Raw genomic sequence first — 15,849 nt, 5'->3', positions numbered from 1 at the left:
CATAGTAGAACCAATATATATTGAAATAAAACAAGATTATAACCTATCCTTACATGCAAAATATACTGTACGTGCACAGCAGCAGTTGAATATATGTTTTGCATAATGCAAATTAAAATACTTGCCTTACTTATAAGGATCGTTCCTGTGAAAGCACTTAAAATCCAACTATAAAAATGTTGATTAAAGACAGTCCATCCAAACAACTATATCAGCAAGGAACTAACATTATCTGCATTTTGTCATTCTGCATCTCAGTTTATAGAGTACCCAATTCAAATAAAATGCGATCCTTACTATTCTGATAATGTATGACATTGGTCACTTGAGCGCTTAGTTCTGACTGCTGTGCACCTCAATAAGCCTTTTGAGACGATAATTGTGGCGTTCCAATTAAACAAAATTCTCAATTCTATTCGCAATGAACCACTGTCAGCAGGGTAATTGTATTCTCCCATCTCTACAGCACGTCAGTTATGCTCAGGTGCACAATTGGCCATCACGCTGAATGCAGAGCTAATTCCTTCTTCTTAGTGAACCCACTTCAAATGGGAATGAGTTCCAGTGTGTGAGCTCTCTGGCAAAGAGACTGAATAGCTAAAGGTATTCTCCAACAATTATTTAAAAATTGCTTTATGTGCGTACTTTACCTTAGCAAAACTTCCAAGGCATTTCACAGGAGATTCATCAATGACAATGAATCATTTGGTGTAGATGCTACTTCGAAAGAGACTTCCAGCATTCATGCATTCAGTGGAAGTCATTCCTGGATTTACTGGACCACTACGTCCAAGAATGACAAATTGTGTTGTCTATATGTTCCTGCTGGACATCACATAAAACAGCCTCCCTCCGATAATTAACTCCATCTAGATTTCACGCTGCCTCAGGAATACAAACAATATAATCAAGGACCACTCACATCCTGGTCTTTCCTGCTTCTCCCTTCTCTCATCAGACAGAAGACACAAAAGCATCAAAGTACAATACATCTGATTCAGGAACAACTTCTTTCCCACTATTATCCCCACTGAATGGACCTCTCATAAGCTAGGGGTATGGTCCCAATCTCCCAGACTACCTCATTGTGGCCCTTGCACGTTTTTTTAATTATCTAAGCTTATTCTGTAGCTGTAACACTAATGCTATATTTGCTGTAATGCTATAACGCTAATATTCGGGGAATTCCCAAGAATCTGTGGAGATATAGCATTTACCAAGCAGTCATTTAGAATCTTTTTCTCTGGCTACCTGGTATTCTCTTCCAGTGACACCACTTAGAAGAAAGTGTATTTTTCTTGAATCTGATATATTAAATACAAAAAATGTGGCATGCCCTTACAAAGGCTACTCGAGTGTAATCAAGGCCTTAGCACTAGGAATTTTGACTTGGGAGAGGATACTAATGTTACTTTGCTTGTTTTTTGAGTAAATGTGGAGGATTTTGTGGCGATAGTTGTGATGCTTTTTCATTATATTGAAATTTCTGTTGTATGTAGTTACAATTTCAAAAGCACAGCGTTCTATGTTGGATTTATGGTCTTGATTGTCAAATCCCCTTTCCTTTAATGGACCAAGAGCTGTTGACATACTGAAAATGATGGTGAATTTGATGTCTGCCATTACTAAGCTGTGACTCACAAGACATGGGATGAAGTCCACTTTATCCAGAGTCCCATTTGAACCTTTGATGTTGGAGGGGAAGTTTTAGTTTAGAGATGCAACGCAGTAACAGGCCCTTTCTGCCCACCGGGCCCGCGCCGACCAGCGATCCCCACACATTAACACTATCCTATACCCACCAGGGATAATTCTTACATTTACCAAGCCGTTTAACCTACATACCTGTACATCTTTGGAGTGTGGGAGGAAACCGAAGATCTCGGAGAAAACCCACGCAGGTCACGGGGAGAACGTACAAACTCCATACAGATAGCACCCGTAGTCAGGATCGAACCCGGGTCTCCAGCGCTGCAATCGGTGTAAGACATCAACTCTACCGCTGCAGCACCGTGTCGCCCAGTGTATTTTTGGTTGAGTGTAAGATTAACCCTTGTATTTAGTTGTGGAACATTTCTGCTCATCTAGTGGTGTGTGTTGGCCAAGTAATTTGACAATTTGGGGGATGGAAGGGTCAAGAGAAGTGATAATGAGTTAGAAGTGGAAAGTGGCACCACATTTTCGAACGTCCTTGTATACGGGCTGCACATGGATGAGAAATGGAGGAGGCAAAGACAACGGGGGTTGGAGTGAAAGAAAGGCAATTGTAGGTGTTTCTCCAGTTGTGACGATAGATAAGAATGTAATCTGACAATTGGGCCACACTCCACTGTGTGAGGATGGAGAGATGTGAGAGAAGGAGGATGTGGTCATCTATGTCGAAGGATTTGTGTCGCTTCCAGATGGACAAAGAGGGATTGACTCTGACTCAATTACATAGGATGTCATCGGTGACTTTGCAAGGACAGAAGGATGAAGGGTGTGGGAAGGAATTGCAGATGCTGGTTTAAACCGAAGATGGACAAAAAATGCTGGAATAACTCAGCGGGATGGGCAGCATCTCCGGAGAGAAGCAATGGGTGACGTTTCAGTCTGAAGAAGGGTCTCAACCCGAAATGTCACCCATTCCTTCTCTCCGGAGATTCTGCGTGTTCCACTGAGTTACTCCAGCATTTTATGTCTATCAGAAGGATGAAGGGATGAGTTTGTGGAGAGATTGCTGAGAGGAGATTTGAAAGTGGGATGTGAATTGACTGGACAGCTACGTTGATGAAAAACCTCTCTTCTGCAGTGTCCTTGAAACAGAAGCTTAGAGGAATGTCCAGAATCATCAAGTAGACTACCTGACTTCCTCATCAATCCCTCATCAACCACTTCAACACTTCCGGAGAATCATCTCCATTATTATTGTAAAGGTTGATCACATCAGGTTGTTAACATCTTGATTCATTTTTTAAATACTTGCCCCCCGCAAAGATAATTTCATTCAACATTTTGTAAATTCTCTTTTTCAAAAACTGTTCCAAATTAAATTATTGATTTAAACGGAGTCCTGTGGATTTGGACAGACAACTTTCCGACTCCTATTGTCAGAAGCAAAGTAACCACATCTGATTAAAAGCTCATTTCCTTCAAGAATGCTTTCAAATCTACTCTTTCCAAATAATTACTTTGCACTAATGTAATTAGTCAGGGCTTTGTCAGTCATATTCATGGGTTTTACTCAGTAGAAACAGCCACGTACATTCAGAATAGCACAGATTTTTTATATTGTTTGTAAGTGTTTACTTATTTACATTTTGCTTCAGAATGTTACAAGCAGTCAATTTCCCCCCACAGTATCCTTTACAGCTGCCCTCATTATTTTCCTATCCTCCTGAGGTGTACAGAAATTGAGAGAGCAATTTATCTGGCACATGCAAATGACACCACTTTCCTCTAGCTTTTAATGACTTTTGTTCTGCTCCAGATCTCAGGCAGAGCTATTTTTATAACATTACTGAATAGATCTCATTAACACATGGCGATCACATTAATAATGACCAGCGATACAAGAGGAGGCAAGCTCACAAATATCAATGGTCCCTACACAAAGTGGTTTCACAACTTTGAAATTACATAACTTTAAAGGATTAAAAATAATGGAAAAGAAAAATATAATTAAGATAGACACAAGATGCTGGAGTAACTCAGCGGGACAGGCAGCATCTCTGGAGAGAAAGAATGGGTAATGTTTTGGGTTGAGATCCTTCTTCAGAGTCAGGGGAGAGGGAGACATAGTCTGAAGAAGGGTCTCGACTCGAAGCATCACCCATTCCTTCTCTGAAACTGAGCTGGCACTAGTGTTTTTTTCCATCTGATAATTATTATAAGCTGCAACTTCATGCCCAATTCCAAAGGCTCATTGGTTGTTCTCATGAATAGCACATTAATAGGGCTGCCACAGTGGCACAGCCATACTCCTGCTGCTCCACCAGCAATGCAGGTTCGATCCTGATCTTGGGTACTTGGAGTTCTTCCTGTGACTGCATGTTTTCCACCAAGCACTCCTGTTTCCTCCCATATCCCTAAGATGGGCTGGTTGGCAGGTTCATTCGCCTCTGTAAATCATCCTTGGAGAATTTGGGTGTTAGAATGGCAGGAGAGGTAATGGGCTTGTGAAGAGAATGAATAGGGGAATGTGATGAATGGGAATATTATCAGTGTCAGGCTTGGAATCACTGGGTTGTATGGCTTCATTCCATGTTGCAAGAAAATACAAAATGTGAATGACTAGGTGGCCCTATGAATGAACAGTGACCCGGTTCACCAGTGCTGTCTGTGTGAAATTCATACATTCTCCATGTGACTATAGCTCCGACCGCCGGCCTGCAGCCTATAACATCCTGAATGTTATAGCAGCGGACTCCGCTAAGAAAGTGGCCGATTCGGGCACACCAAGCCACGGAGTGTATTCGACCGTCCCAACGTCAGAGTTTCGATCGTCCCGATGAGAGGGCCTGTTCATCTGGTCGTCCGTAGCTGCGACTATGGAGGGTTCATGGCCCCGACCACGGATGAACAAAGGAGGAGGACTGACTGAACTTTGTTGCCTTCCACCACAGTGAAGAATGCTGTGGTGGATGTTTATGTTAAATTCTATTGTGTATTGTGTGTTCTTTTTTCAATTGTATCGCATTTCACTGTACCTTAGTTGGTGCATGTGACAAATAAATTTGTGTTGTATTGTACTCTGGATTTCCTCCCACAAGTCAAAGAGATGCAAGTTGAACTACTATCTACCTCATTGGTGACCCTCGGACTATTTTTGATCGGACTTTACTGGCTTTACCTTGCACTGAATGTTATTCACTTATCATTCAATTGTATACTGTAAATGGCTCGATTGTAATCATGTATTGTTTTTCCGATGACAGGTTAGCACGGAACAAAAGCTTTTCACTATACCTCGGTACATGTGACAATAAACTAAACTGAACTGAAACTGAACAGAAGTTAGTTCTACAATGGACGTGTGTGTTCTGCAGTTCCTTCCTACACATTCGATACTCAGCAGGTTAGGCAGCTTCCAAAGAGATAGAGCTTACCAAACTGGTGGCTATTTATCAAATCGAAAAGGTAGCTTATTCGTCTTCTTCAGATGCTACAGTGTATGTGAGTGATAGAATATGGAGGAGCTTTGAAGAATATGGGGACAATAAAATAAGATTGGCAATAATGAATGCTTGATAGTGCAGACTTCATGGTCCAAAGTGCATCCACAGATTTGCTTCCCACATATAAAAACTGCTAATATTTAAAATGAATTAAAATAGCTGTATATCGACATATTTTGGCATAAAAGTTCAACACCAATAAAAAAGAAGCAAGGTTAGCAATATCAAGTGCATCAATATCAACAATGTCACTCCAATAGAATGTGAACTTGATATATTTATTCATCTTTGGACATTACATCAATTTTACAGCCCCTGGTGACATTTCAGAATGAAACATAGTGACAGACCAAATACAACCCAGGCGAATTGCAACAAGGGAAAATGATCATTCATCATTGCAAGCTGCTTTTTCTGACCCTTCGGATGCGCTACCTCAGTAACCAAAATTGTCAAATTAATTCCAAAATGTTACAAACGACACCAAAAATATATATATATTCTAGTTCGAGTCAGACAAACTTGTCTGCCTCCACCTTAATGAATAACCAAAGGATTTCAAGAGACTTCATATTAAATAAATCAGTAGCAAAGGAAAAGTCACTGTTCATGCTTCTTAATGTGAATTCAACCAAAAATTAAAGTAATGATTTATTAAATTGCACTTAGCCTTGTTTACATGGGGTGATACGATATATCTTGCAAAACCTAATACCCTCCTTTCCCTGAGAACTGTGATTTTCTTAAAAATAAATCTTCCTTATGCATCACAATCTTAAAAGAGAGGTTAATAAATTTTAGATAAATGTTTTTACTATGTTTTTATAAACAATATTATATTATGCAATAGAAATAGGGAAATGTTAAAACAAAATTATTCATCTGATTTGGAAGCTCTTTAAACTCATGAGGGGGGGGGGAGTAAATATAGTTGTGTTTTCAACTCAAACACAAACATTTGGAACAATTAACATTTGATTGTCACCAATAGATTCAATAATGAATTCAGCAGGTAAACTACCTTCTTCAAAGGGCGGTGAGAACTCTCACATGTGGAGAAGTTAAATTAATTAATATAAGATGCATTTAAAGTGAAGTTTGCGAAAGTATAAAGTGACGAGTATAGGCTGAGATGGTAAAATGTAATGTCTGAAGAAGGGTCCCAACCCGAAACATCACCTATCCACAATCTCTAGAGATGCTGCCTAACCCACTGAGTTGAGTGGGAGATTGCAACCTTCATGTGGTCCACCCTGTTTCAACAAATGCAATCAACCTGGCGGCAACAAACAGAAGATCAAACAGAACAAATTGTTTTACAACTTTGTGCTGTGCACGCCATATGCAAGAAGAAGAAGAAGAAGACCCACAAGAAGAAGAAATACTCCAGCATTTGTGTGTCGCTTTGGTAAAATGTAATGTTGCACAAATAATGCCAAAGATCCATTGGAGTAAATCATTAATTTCTGAGCTGCATGATTCTGTCTTTCTAATTTATTTTTATCACGATAACCTATGAATATGTAATTACTGAACTAATTTTACAATTGGCCATTTTTTCAATTTAATTCCTCAAATTAATAAAGACAATTCTTGGAAACAAAATTTGAATGAGAAGGATAACTCATTAACCTGAACTTGGTTCGTTACCAAGATTAAAAATGCTGAGGATGGACACAAAATGCTAGAGTAACTCAATGAGTCAGGCAGCATCTCCGGAGAAAAGGAATGCTTTGGGTGGAGACCCTTCTTCCCTTCTTCAGACCTAGATTGCTCCTGACCTGTCCAGGTGCAAAATTAGAAAGCAAATTTTGTTCATTTTTTCATTTCTAATTTCTTGAACTTAAAAAAATCAATTTCAGTATGTCTTTATAAATATATCTGTGCACCATTTGCAGAACCCACAGGGTGATCTGTGTTTTGCAGAATTATTTTCAGGTATTTGGTAGCATTATGCTACAAGCCTGCAAGAAAAATGTTCCCAATGTTGGGGGATTCCAGAACCAGTGGTCACAGTTTGAGAATAAGGGGTAGGCCATTTAGGACTGAGATGAGGAGAAACTTTTTCACCCAGAGAGTTGTGAATCTGTGGAATTCTCTGCCATAGAAACCAATTCACTAGATATTTTCAAGAGAGAGTTATATTTAGCTCCTAGGGCTAAAGGAATCAAGGGATATGGGAAAAACGCAGGAACGGGGTAACTGATTTTAGATGATCAGCCACGATTATATTGAATGGCGGTGCTGGCTCAAAAGGCCGAATGGCCTACTCCTGCACCTATTTATTATGTTTCTATGTTTCAAGCCACATGCAGTACAAACAATATAACCATGTAAAACACATCATGACATTATGCTCGAAATGCAACACTGCACAGTGTGTTATTTCAAGCACTTATGTTTATAGCACTTAGTTCCAATGATTCCAATGAGTTCTAGATGATGCCAAGTTGACGCACAATTTTTACTATCTACAGAGCACAACAGGTGTGATAAAATATCCCCTACTTGCCTGGAGGGGTATGTTAGAGTCTGTTTTTGTTACACCTCTAAATTGAGAGACTCTCAGCTATGTGTCAATTCTTCCATTTAGAGATGTTGAAACTTGGACGAGCTTGAATAAGTGTGAACATCAGAGTTTATGCAAGCGATGCGGAGAACAGAGAGTGGGAGGAAGGCAACGGGTGGTGGAATTAGGTACTGAAGCTGATTAATAAACATGCTATGGGGATCTCTGCCAGTGAGGTTCTGATAAAAGCACATTGATCTGAAATGTTAACTCAATTTTCCCCTCCTTCTGCTGCCTAACCTGCTGAGCCCTTGCTCACCTAGACCACCCCCTCCCCGATACTTCTCCCTGGAATTGCAGGAGATGTAACTCCTGGCGCTATACCTCCTCCCTCACATCCTTCCAGGGGCCTCAGTATTTCCTGGTGAGACAGATGTTCACGTGCACCTCCTCTAACTAACTACTAATCTACTACATTCATACGACAACCGTTTCACTGAAAAATTGTGCTTGACCCTCCAAGGGCTCTAGCTTGAAGGATCATCTGGTTGCTAACCATTTTAACTCACCAACCCATTCCCATACTCACCTTTATTCCTGGGTCTCCTTCCTCGCCAGAGTAGTGGATGACACAATCAACCTAGGCCTGCACTTCATCCTCCAACACAAAGACTGCCAGAAAACCTATGCAAGGATTTTGTTTGTGGATTTTATCTCTGAAAGCAACACCATTGTGCCAGAGCTACTACACTCCAAACTCTCCAAGTTGACTGTGCCTGAACCCCTCTGTCAGTGGATCACCAACTTCCTGACAGACAGGAAGCAGCATGTGAGGCTGGAAAAGTACATCTCAGACACGCTGACCCTCAGCATAGGAGCACCGCAAGGCTGCATACTCTCCCCTCTCCTTTACTCTCTCTACACCAATGATTGCACCTCCACAGACTCCTCTGTCAAGCTTCTCAAGTTTGCGGATGACACAACCCGGTTTAGACTGATCCAGGATGGGGAGGAATCTGCCTACAGACAGGAAGTGACATAGCTTTCACCCTGGTGCCTTCGTAACAACCTGGAGCTCAATACTCTTAAGACAGTGGGATTGATAGTAGACTTTAGGAGAGCTCCCCCTCCCCTCCCCCCTCTCACCATCAACAACACCACAGTCACATCTGTGGAGTCTTATAAGTTCCTTGGAACCATCATCTCCAAGGACCTTAAATGGGGGACCAACAGTGGCGGACTAGGTCTAAAAATATTGGTTGCCAGGAGACAAAGGGACCCACTTCATCAGGGGCCCACTTGATATATGGGGCCCACTTCATCAGGGGCCGACTTGCCATCGGGGAAGCTGACACCCTGGCCAGTCCGCCACTGGGGACCACCATCGACTCCACAGTCAAAAAGACCCAACAGAGGATGTACTTCCTGCGGCAGCTGAGGAAACACAATCTGCCACAGGCAATCTGAAGAAGGGTTTCGGCCCGAAACGTCGCCTATTTCCTTCGCTCCATAGATGCTGCTGCACCCGCTGAGTTTCCCCAGCAATTGTGTGTACCTGCCACAGGCAATGATGGTCCAATTCTATACTGCCATCATAGAGTCTGTCCACACCTTCTCCATCATGGTCTGGTTTGATTCAGCTATCAAGCACGACATCTGGAGATTACAGCGAATTGTTCGATCAGCTGAGAAGGTTGTTGACAGCAAACTTTCCCCCATTGCCGAACTGTACACTGCAAGGGCCAGGAAGCGAGCGGGTAAGATCATCTCTGACCTCTCTCACCCCGGCCACAAAGTCTTTGAAGCATTTCCCTCTGGAAGGCGACTCCGGACTGTCAAAGCAGGCACAGCCAGACATAAAAACAGCTTTTTTTCCATGAGGGGTAGCTCTACACAATAACCGAAAGTCTGTAGCCTCCTTTAGCTCTGGTATTTTATTTCATTCACTTGTTTAAACTATAATGTTTTGTTCTTAGTGTTTTAGTATTTTATGTTTTCATCTTAATTGTTTACTCTATGTCGTGTTGTTACTTGCGAGCAGAGCACCAAGGCAAATTCATTGTATGTGTACATACTTGACCAATAAACATTCATTCATTAAAGCCACACACAAACTGGAGGAACAGCACCTCATATACCACTTGGGTAGCTTTCAACCAAATGGTATGAGCATAGAAATCTCCAATTTTAGGTAACTAAACTACAAACGACATCCCTCCCCATTTTTTTATTCTTTAGAATTTGACAGAATTATTTTCAGGTATTTGATGGCATTATGCTACATGCCTGCAGGAAACATGTTCCCGATGTTGGGGTAGTCCAGAACCAGGGCTCACAGTTTAAGAATAAGGGGTAGGCCATTTAGGACTGAGTTGAGGAAAAACCTTTTCACCCAGATAGTTGTGAATCTATGGAATTCTCTGCCACAGAAGCCAATTTGCTAGATATTTTCAAGAGAGAGTTATATTTAGCTCTTAGGAACCAAGGGATATGGTGAAAAAGCAGGAACTGAGTACTGATTTTAGATGATCAGCCATCATCATATTGAATGGCAGTGCTGGCTCGAAGGGCCAAATGGCCTAATCATCCTACACCTATTTTTTTATGTTTATATGTGCTATTCCTCTATAGCAGATCACATCAAATCCTGGAGTTGGGAACTCTGAGCATATTCCTGAGCATATGACTTAAAGAGGTGTCTATAATGTGATCCCAGATCTTAGCTGGAGTGAAAGGGATGGATTATTCGAACATAGAAGACTCCCTCAAACAAGGCAGATGGAAATCAAACACCTACAGAGGCCCAGCTTGATTTGCTTGCGTCTACAAGGATGTATGTTGCATGTGTTAAAAAGAACAAGAGGTACTCAATTGTTCATGTTTCAGTAATGTATTTTGAACAACAAGCTTGAAGCTAAACTCAAAAGAATCATTCAATTACGACTAAACGTGTCTTAAACATGTCTTCCAGGATGCAGCTTCAATAACACTCAACACCAATTAATGGCAATGTTATCCATCTGATTGATGTCCATCTACCATCCTAAACATAAATTCTCTCCGGACCAGTGCATCACAGTTCCATTGTGTGCCAACTGCAAGATATATTCAATGACGGTATGGAAAATCAAATTCCTTGAATGTTTTTACATACTTGGCTAATAAATTAATTACAATACAATACAATACAATATACTGCAGAACCTCACTAAAGCTTATTTGACAACAACGTACAAACCTGCAACCTCTACTGCTTAGAAAGAAAGGGAAAGCAAGTAAGAAAGATGAGAGGGGACCTAATTGAAATTTACCAAATAGTGAAAGACCTGGAGAGAGTGAATGTGGAGAGAATGTTTCCACTAGTGGGAGAGTCTAGGACCAGAGGACATAGCCTCAGAATAAAAGGACGTATCTTTAGAAAGGAGACGAGGAGGAATTTCTTTAGTCAGAGGGTGGTGAATCTGTACAATTCATTGCCACAGGCAGCTGTGGAGGTCAAGTCAATGAATATTTTTAAGGTGGAGGTTGACAGATTCTTGATTAGTAATGGTGTCAGGGGTTATGGGGAGAAGGCAGGAGAATAGGGTTGAGAGGGAAAGATAGATCAGCCATGATTAAATGGCAGAGTAGACTTGGTGGGCCAAAGGACCTAACTCTGCTCCTAGAAATTATGTACTTATGACCTTATGTAAGAACATCATCAGCTGCAAGCCCTTCTTTGAGTTACATTTAAGCATGTCTTGGAAATATTTTGCTGTTCATTGTAGTGGGTTAGAAATTTCAAATACCATATCTATCCTGAGTGGGAGTGCCTTAACACACCAATTGCATCAGTTTAAGGAGACAGCGCACCATTCTTTTCTCAAGTGCAAATAAAGTAGTCATAAAATTCATGTTCTCACCCCAATTAGTCATCAGAAACCACTCGTGGAGACAGTTTCATTTTATTGCAGCCACTACTAGAATGAGCTGCAATAATAAAAAAGACAATTTTCATCACATCCCGCCACCCCATCAGACAGCTTACAATGTAATAGGTGTGAGCATGTTGGATGACCTACATTTTTCAAAGAAAATCCAATAATTGACTCTTTTGTTAGCAGTTGGAAGCATTTTCTCATAACAGGTTTGTTTTCTATAACTGTAAAGGCTCTGTTTCTCCTCGCTGAGAAAATAGTATTCGTAAAGTATTTATTCTAAAGTAAGCTCGGTTACGCAGCCTCATTGCTCTATAAAATCTATACGTGCAGGTGCAAAATAAGCAGGTTGTATGAAGTCATATCTTACTCTGGATTCAATGTAAACCCAAAAACATCAGTACCAATGGAGTGAGTGAGGATACCACAGGCCAGGGTGGGTGTGTAGAAGGGTCTTAAGCCGAAACGTCACCTATTCACTGGATGTTTTCAAGAGAGAGTTCGATATGGCTCTTAGAGCTAACTGAATCAAGGGATATGGGGAGAAAGCAAGAACGATATACTGATTTTAGATGACCAGCCATGATCATATTGAATGGCAGTGCTGGCTCGAAGGGCCAAATGGCCTACTACTGCACCTAATTTCTATGTTTTTATATGTCTATGCTTCTATTCTTCACCAGAGATGCTGCCTGACCTGCTGAGTTACTCCAGCACCACAGGCCAGAGTGTGTCTGTTTTAGAAGCTGAGTCCAGGTTGGCTTCTGGTTCTCTTCAAGTTCATATTCAAAGCAGTAATAAAGAAGTTGCTGCCTACACCATACCTCCACAGTTCCTTCAGCAATACCACATTAGAGCTACGGAAGCTGCACCTTGGCATGCTGTTAATTCGATACATCAACATGCATTGCCAGCAGTAAAACCTAACATGCAGCTCCTGTCTTTCCTCCTCCACCAGACATCACCTAGCATAATAGGACTGCCTTTTGAATGCAGAAGCTTGAGTGGAGAGTTGGCTGATGCTTGTTCAAACAGGACCGCTGGAGCATGCAATAAGCCCTGGAGATTTTGATTTTACTATTCACGCATGTTTTTGTTCATTCTTTCCCCTGATCAAATACCAGGTTCAATTTTGTGAATGTTCTGGCACAGTAATGGTCATCGCTGGATGCAGATTGTATCCCTGTTGTTATGTAGATATCAGCCAAAGGAAAGCATATGGGATGGCAACTCCACTCTCCACACCAGAGGATTGATAGGAAGTATTGCCAATTACATAAAGCAGGCAATAATGGAAGGAAAGGCAGAGGGTATAGGTTTAATGTGAGAGGAAGGGGGTTTAAAGGGATAGATTTGAGAAACTTTCGCACAGGGTGGAAATGTTCAAGACGAGGGGTCATTGCAGTAAGGTGAGAGGGGAAAAGCTTAACAGAGATGTGAACCTCTGCCTCACCCGAAAAGACTGTCAGGGCCCATGTACGGAGTCAAGGGAGGAGGTATAGGGACAGGTGTTGCATCTCCTGTCATTGCAGAGGAATATACGCGGGGAGGGGATGGTTTGGGTGGGAAGGGAGTGGCAGAGGGAACGGTCACTGCGGAAAGGGGAAAGGGGTGGAGATGGGAAGATGTGGCTGGTGATGGGATCCTGTTGGAGGTGGCAAAAATGTCGGAGGATAATGTGCTGTACGTGATGGCTGATTGAGTGAAAGGTGAGGACTGGGGAGGACCAGGTGAGGCAGAGGTTCGCTTGCGCCTCATCCAACCTATCTACTGTATCCAGGTGTGGACTACTATATATTGGTGAGACCAAGAGCCGGCTCAGCAATCGTTTCGCTGAATACGTCTGCTCAGTCCACCTAAACCTACCAGATCTCCTGGTTGCTCAACACTTTAACTCTCCCTCCCATTGCCATACTAACCTTTCTGTCCTGGACCAGTCAGAGTGAGGCCCAGTGCAAATTTGAAGAACAGCACCTCATATTTTGCTTGGGCAGCTGCACCCAGCAATATGAATATTGACTTCTCAAACTTCAAATAACCCTTGCTTTCATTCTCTCTCCATCCCTCCCACTTCCCACTTCTCTGACCAGCCTGACTGTCCCCCTGATTAAATGTTATCTCTGTATGCTTCGTTGTCACCTTCTCCTACAATGATCTATTCTACATTTTCCTTGACCTTCATCCATTTGATGTCTCAAATCTTACTCTTCCTTATCTCTGTATCTCCCTCTCCCCTAACTCTCAATCTGAAGAAGGGTATCAACCAGAAATGTCACCCATTTCATCTATCCAGAGAAGTTGCCCGAGTTAGTTTTACCTAACCTATTGTGCACTGTGCAGAATCTCCACAGATAATGTCTGATTTGCTGATTAATTCCAGTTATCCCTGCAACTGGGCCAATATTTATTTCTCACTTGATTTTACTAAGACAGGTGACCTGGTCATAATCACATTGCTGTTTCTGCACGATCATTGAGCCATGGAGCCATAGAGCCACATGACATGGAAATAGGCCCTTCAGCCCAACTCTTCTGTGTTGACCAAGATAGCCCATCAAACTAGTCCTATTTGCCTGCGTTTGGCCCATACCCCTCTAAACCTGTCCAAGTGTCCCTTAAACGTTGTTATTGTACTTGCCTCAACAATCTCATCTGGCAACCTGTTCCATATACTCACCCTCTGTGGTCATGTGCTCCCACTAACTGCCAGTGACCTTACTTCAAAATGTATTTATTGCTTGGGAATTGCTTTGTAGTTACAATATAATTGCAAATGTTTTTTTTTTGTTGAATTCTTATTATCAGCTCCGTCCATGCAATATACTTCAAATCAGTAATATAAAAGCAGTGAAACCTGAATTAATGCATCCACTTTTTCTTCATGGATGCTCAGTAAATAAATACACCAACAAGTATAGCGATGGCTACATGGAACTCCACAAATCTCCACTATTTTTAATTATATTGTCTTAAGTGGAAATGTCCGCATGTTGATACTCATCAAGATGATGGTTGGACTGACTCGATTTTGTTTTTGGATCACAGAAGAATTGACCTTCCAATATGTGGCAAACACATTTACATGTTAAGGATGACTACTTGGATGATAAAATGTCCAGCAACTGATAGCTCTAATCTCAATAATAAACCTCTACTCCAATAAATGTGAAGAGCTATTTGGAAAATAATATATATATGTTTGCATTGTGTCTCATCATTCTCTTTTTCCTACAAGGAATGTTTTGTTGCAACATCTGTATCCAAGGGAGACATCATGAAAACAAAATAGTTATAAAAAGAAACCTTCTATTCTTTTGGTTCTTCTTTTGTCAACAGATAGTTTACCTTATGATAGCATCGGAAATATGCAGCTCGCTCATCTGAAAACTTCTCCAGTCGTTTAGGACCTTTGCTAGATGCCTTCTTTAGCACAAGCCAGCATCTCTGGTATATCTACAATGTATAAAAGTAAAAACAAAACACATCAAATGTTTCTATTTTGGTTTGTGATAATGCTGTCCCCCAAGAGAAAACAAAAATGCACACATAGCCGCATCAAATTAAATGTGGTACAGGGTTGCAGTAAACTTATGTCTATTATTGGATGTGCTACAAATGGAAATATAGAGGATCTGTAAACCAGGTAGCCTGACATTAGTAGTAGAAAAAGTACTGAAATATAACGTTGAACATGAATTAATCGGGCACTGAGAAATAGCCTCAGATTGAAAGGACGTACCTCTAGAAAGGGGTTGAGGAGCAATTTATTTAGTCAGAGGGCGGTGAATCTGTGGAATTCATTGCCACAGATGGGTTTTAAAGTGCAGATGGACAGATTCTTGATTAGTAAGGGTGTCAGGGGTTATGAGGAGCAGGCAGGAGAATAGAGTTGAGAGGGAAAGAAAGATCAGTCATGGTTGAGTGGCGGAGTATACTTGATGGGCCGAATGGCCTAATTCTGTTCAGATAACATAAACCCATGAACTTATAAAATAATAATAGAATTGATAGAGACAATGTGGATTTATAAATGGGAAATCCTGTTAGACAAAGCAGAACAGACAAGGGTAAACTAATAATTTTGGTGTACTTGATATACTTGGAGTTGCTGGAGTCCTTGATAAGGTCTATGCAAAAGATAAATAACAAAATTAAGGCTTTGAGTAATACACTGGTGCAGACTGAGGAATGATGATCAGGTCAAAAATAGAATTAAGCAGATTATTTTCAAATTGGAAGACTGTGACCAGTGTGTTACTGCAGATAC

At 41.1% G+C, this 15,849-nt stretch overlaps 1 protein-coding gene across 2 annotated transcripts in view; it reads right to left on the bottom strand.

Annotated features, from left to right (window-relative positions):
• Positions 1–15,849, bottom strand: part of dok5 (docking protein 5) — a 277,194-nt gene that overhangs the window by 126,105 nt on the left and 135,240 nt on the right. For both annotated transcript variants that reach the window (XM_033041578.1, XM_033041577.1), the window contains one exon: positions 14,928–15,035. In XM_033041578.1, the coding sequence (XP_032897469.1) occupies positions 14,928–15,035 (108 nt within the window). The remainder of the gene's footprint in view (positions 1–14,927; positions 15,036–15,849) is intronic.

Source organism: Amblyraja radiata, chromosome 23 (assembly GCF_010909765.2).
Source record: "Amblyraja radiata isolate CabotCenter1 chromosome 23, sAmbRad1.1.pri, whole genome shotgun sequence".
NCBI classification, from domain to species: Eukaryota; Metazoa; Chordata; class Chondrichthyes; order Rajiformes; family Rajidae; genus Amblyraja; species Amblyraja radiata.
The sequence above is the reverse complement of the archived record's forward strand: the minus strand, read 5'-3'. Positions and strand labels throughout refer to the sequence as shown.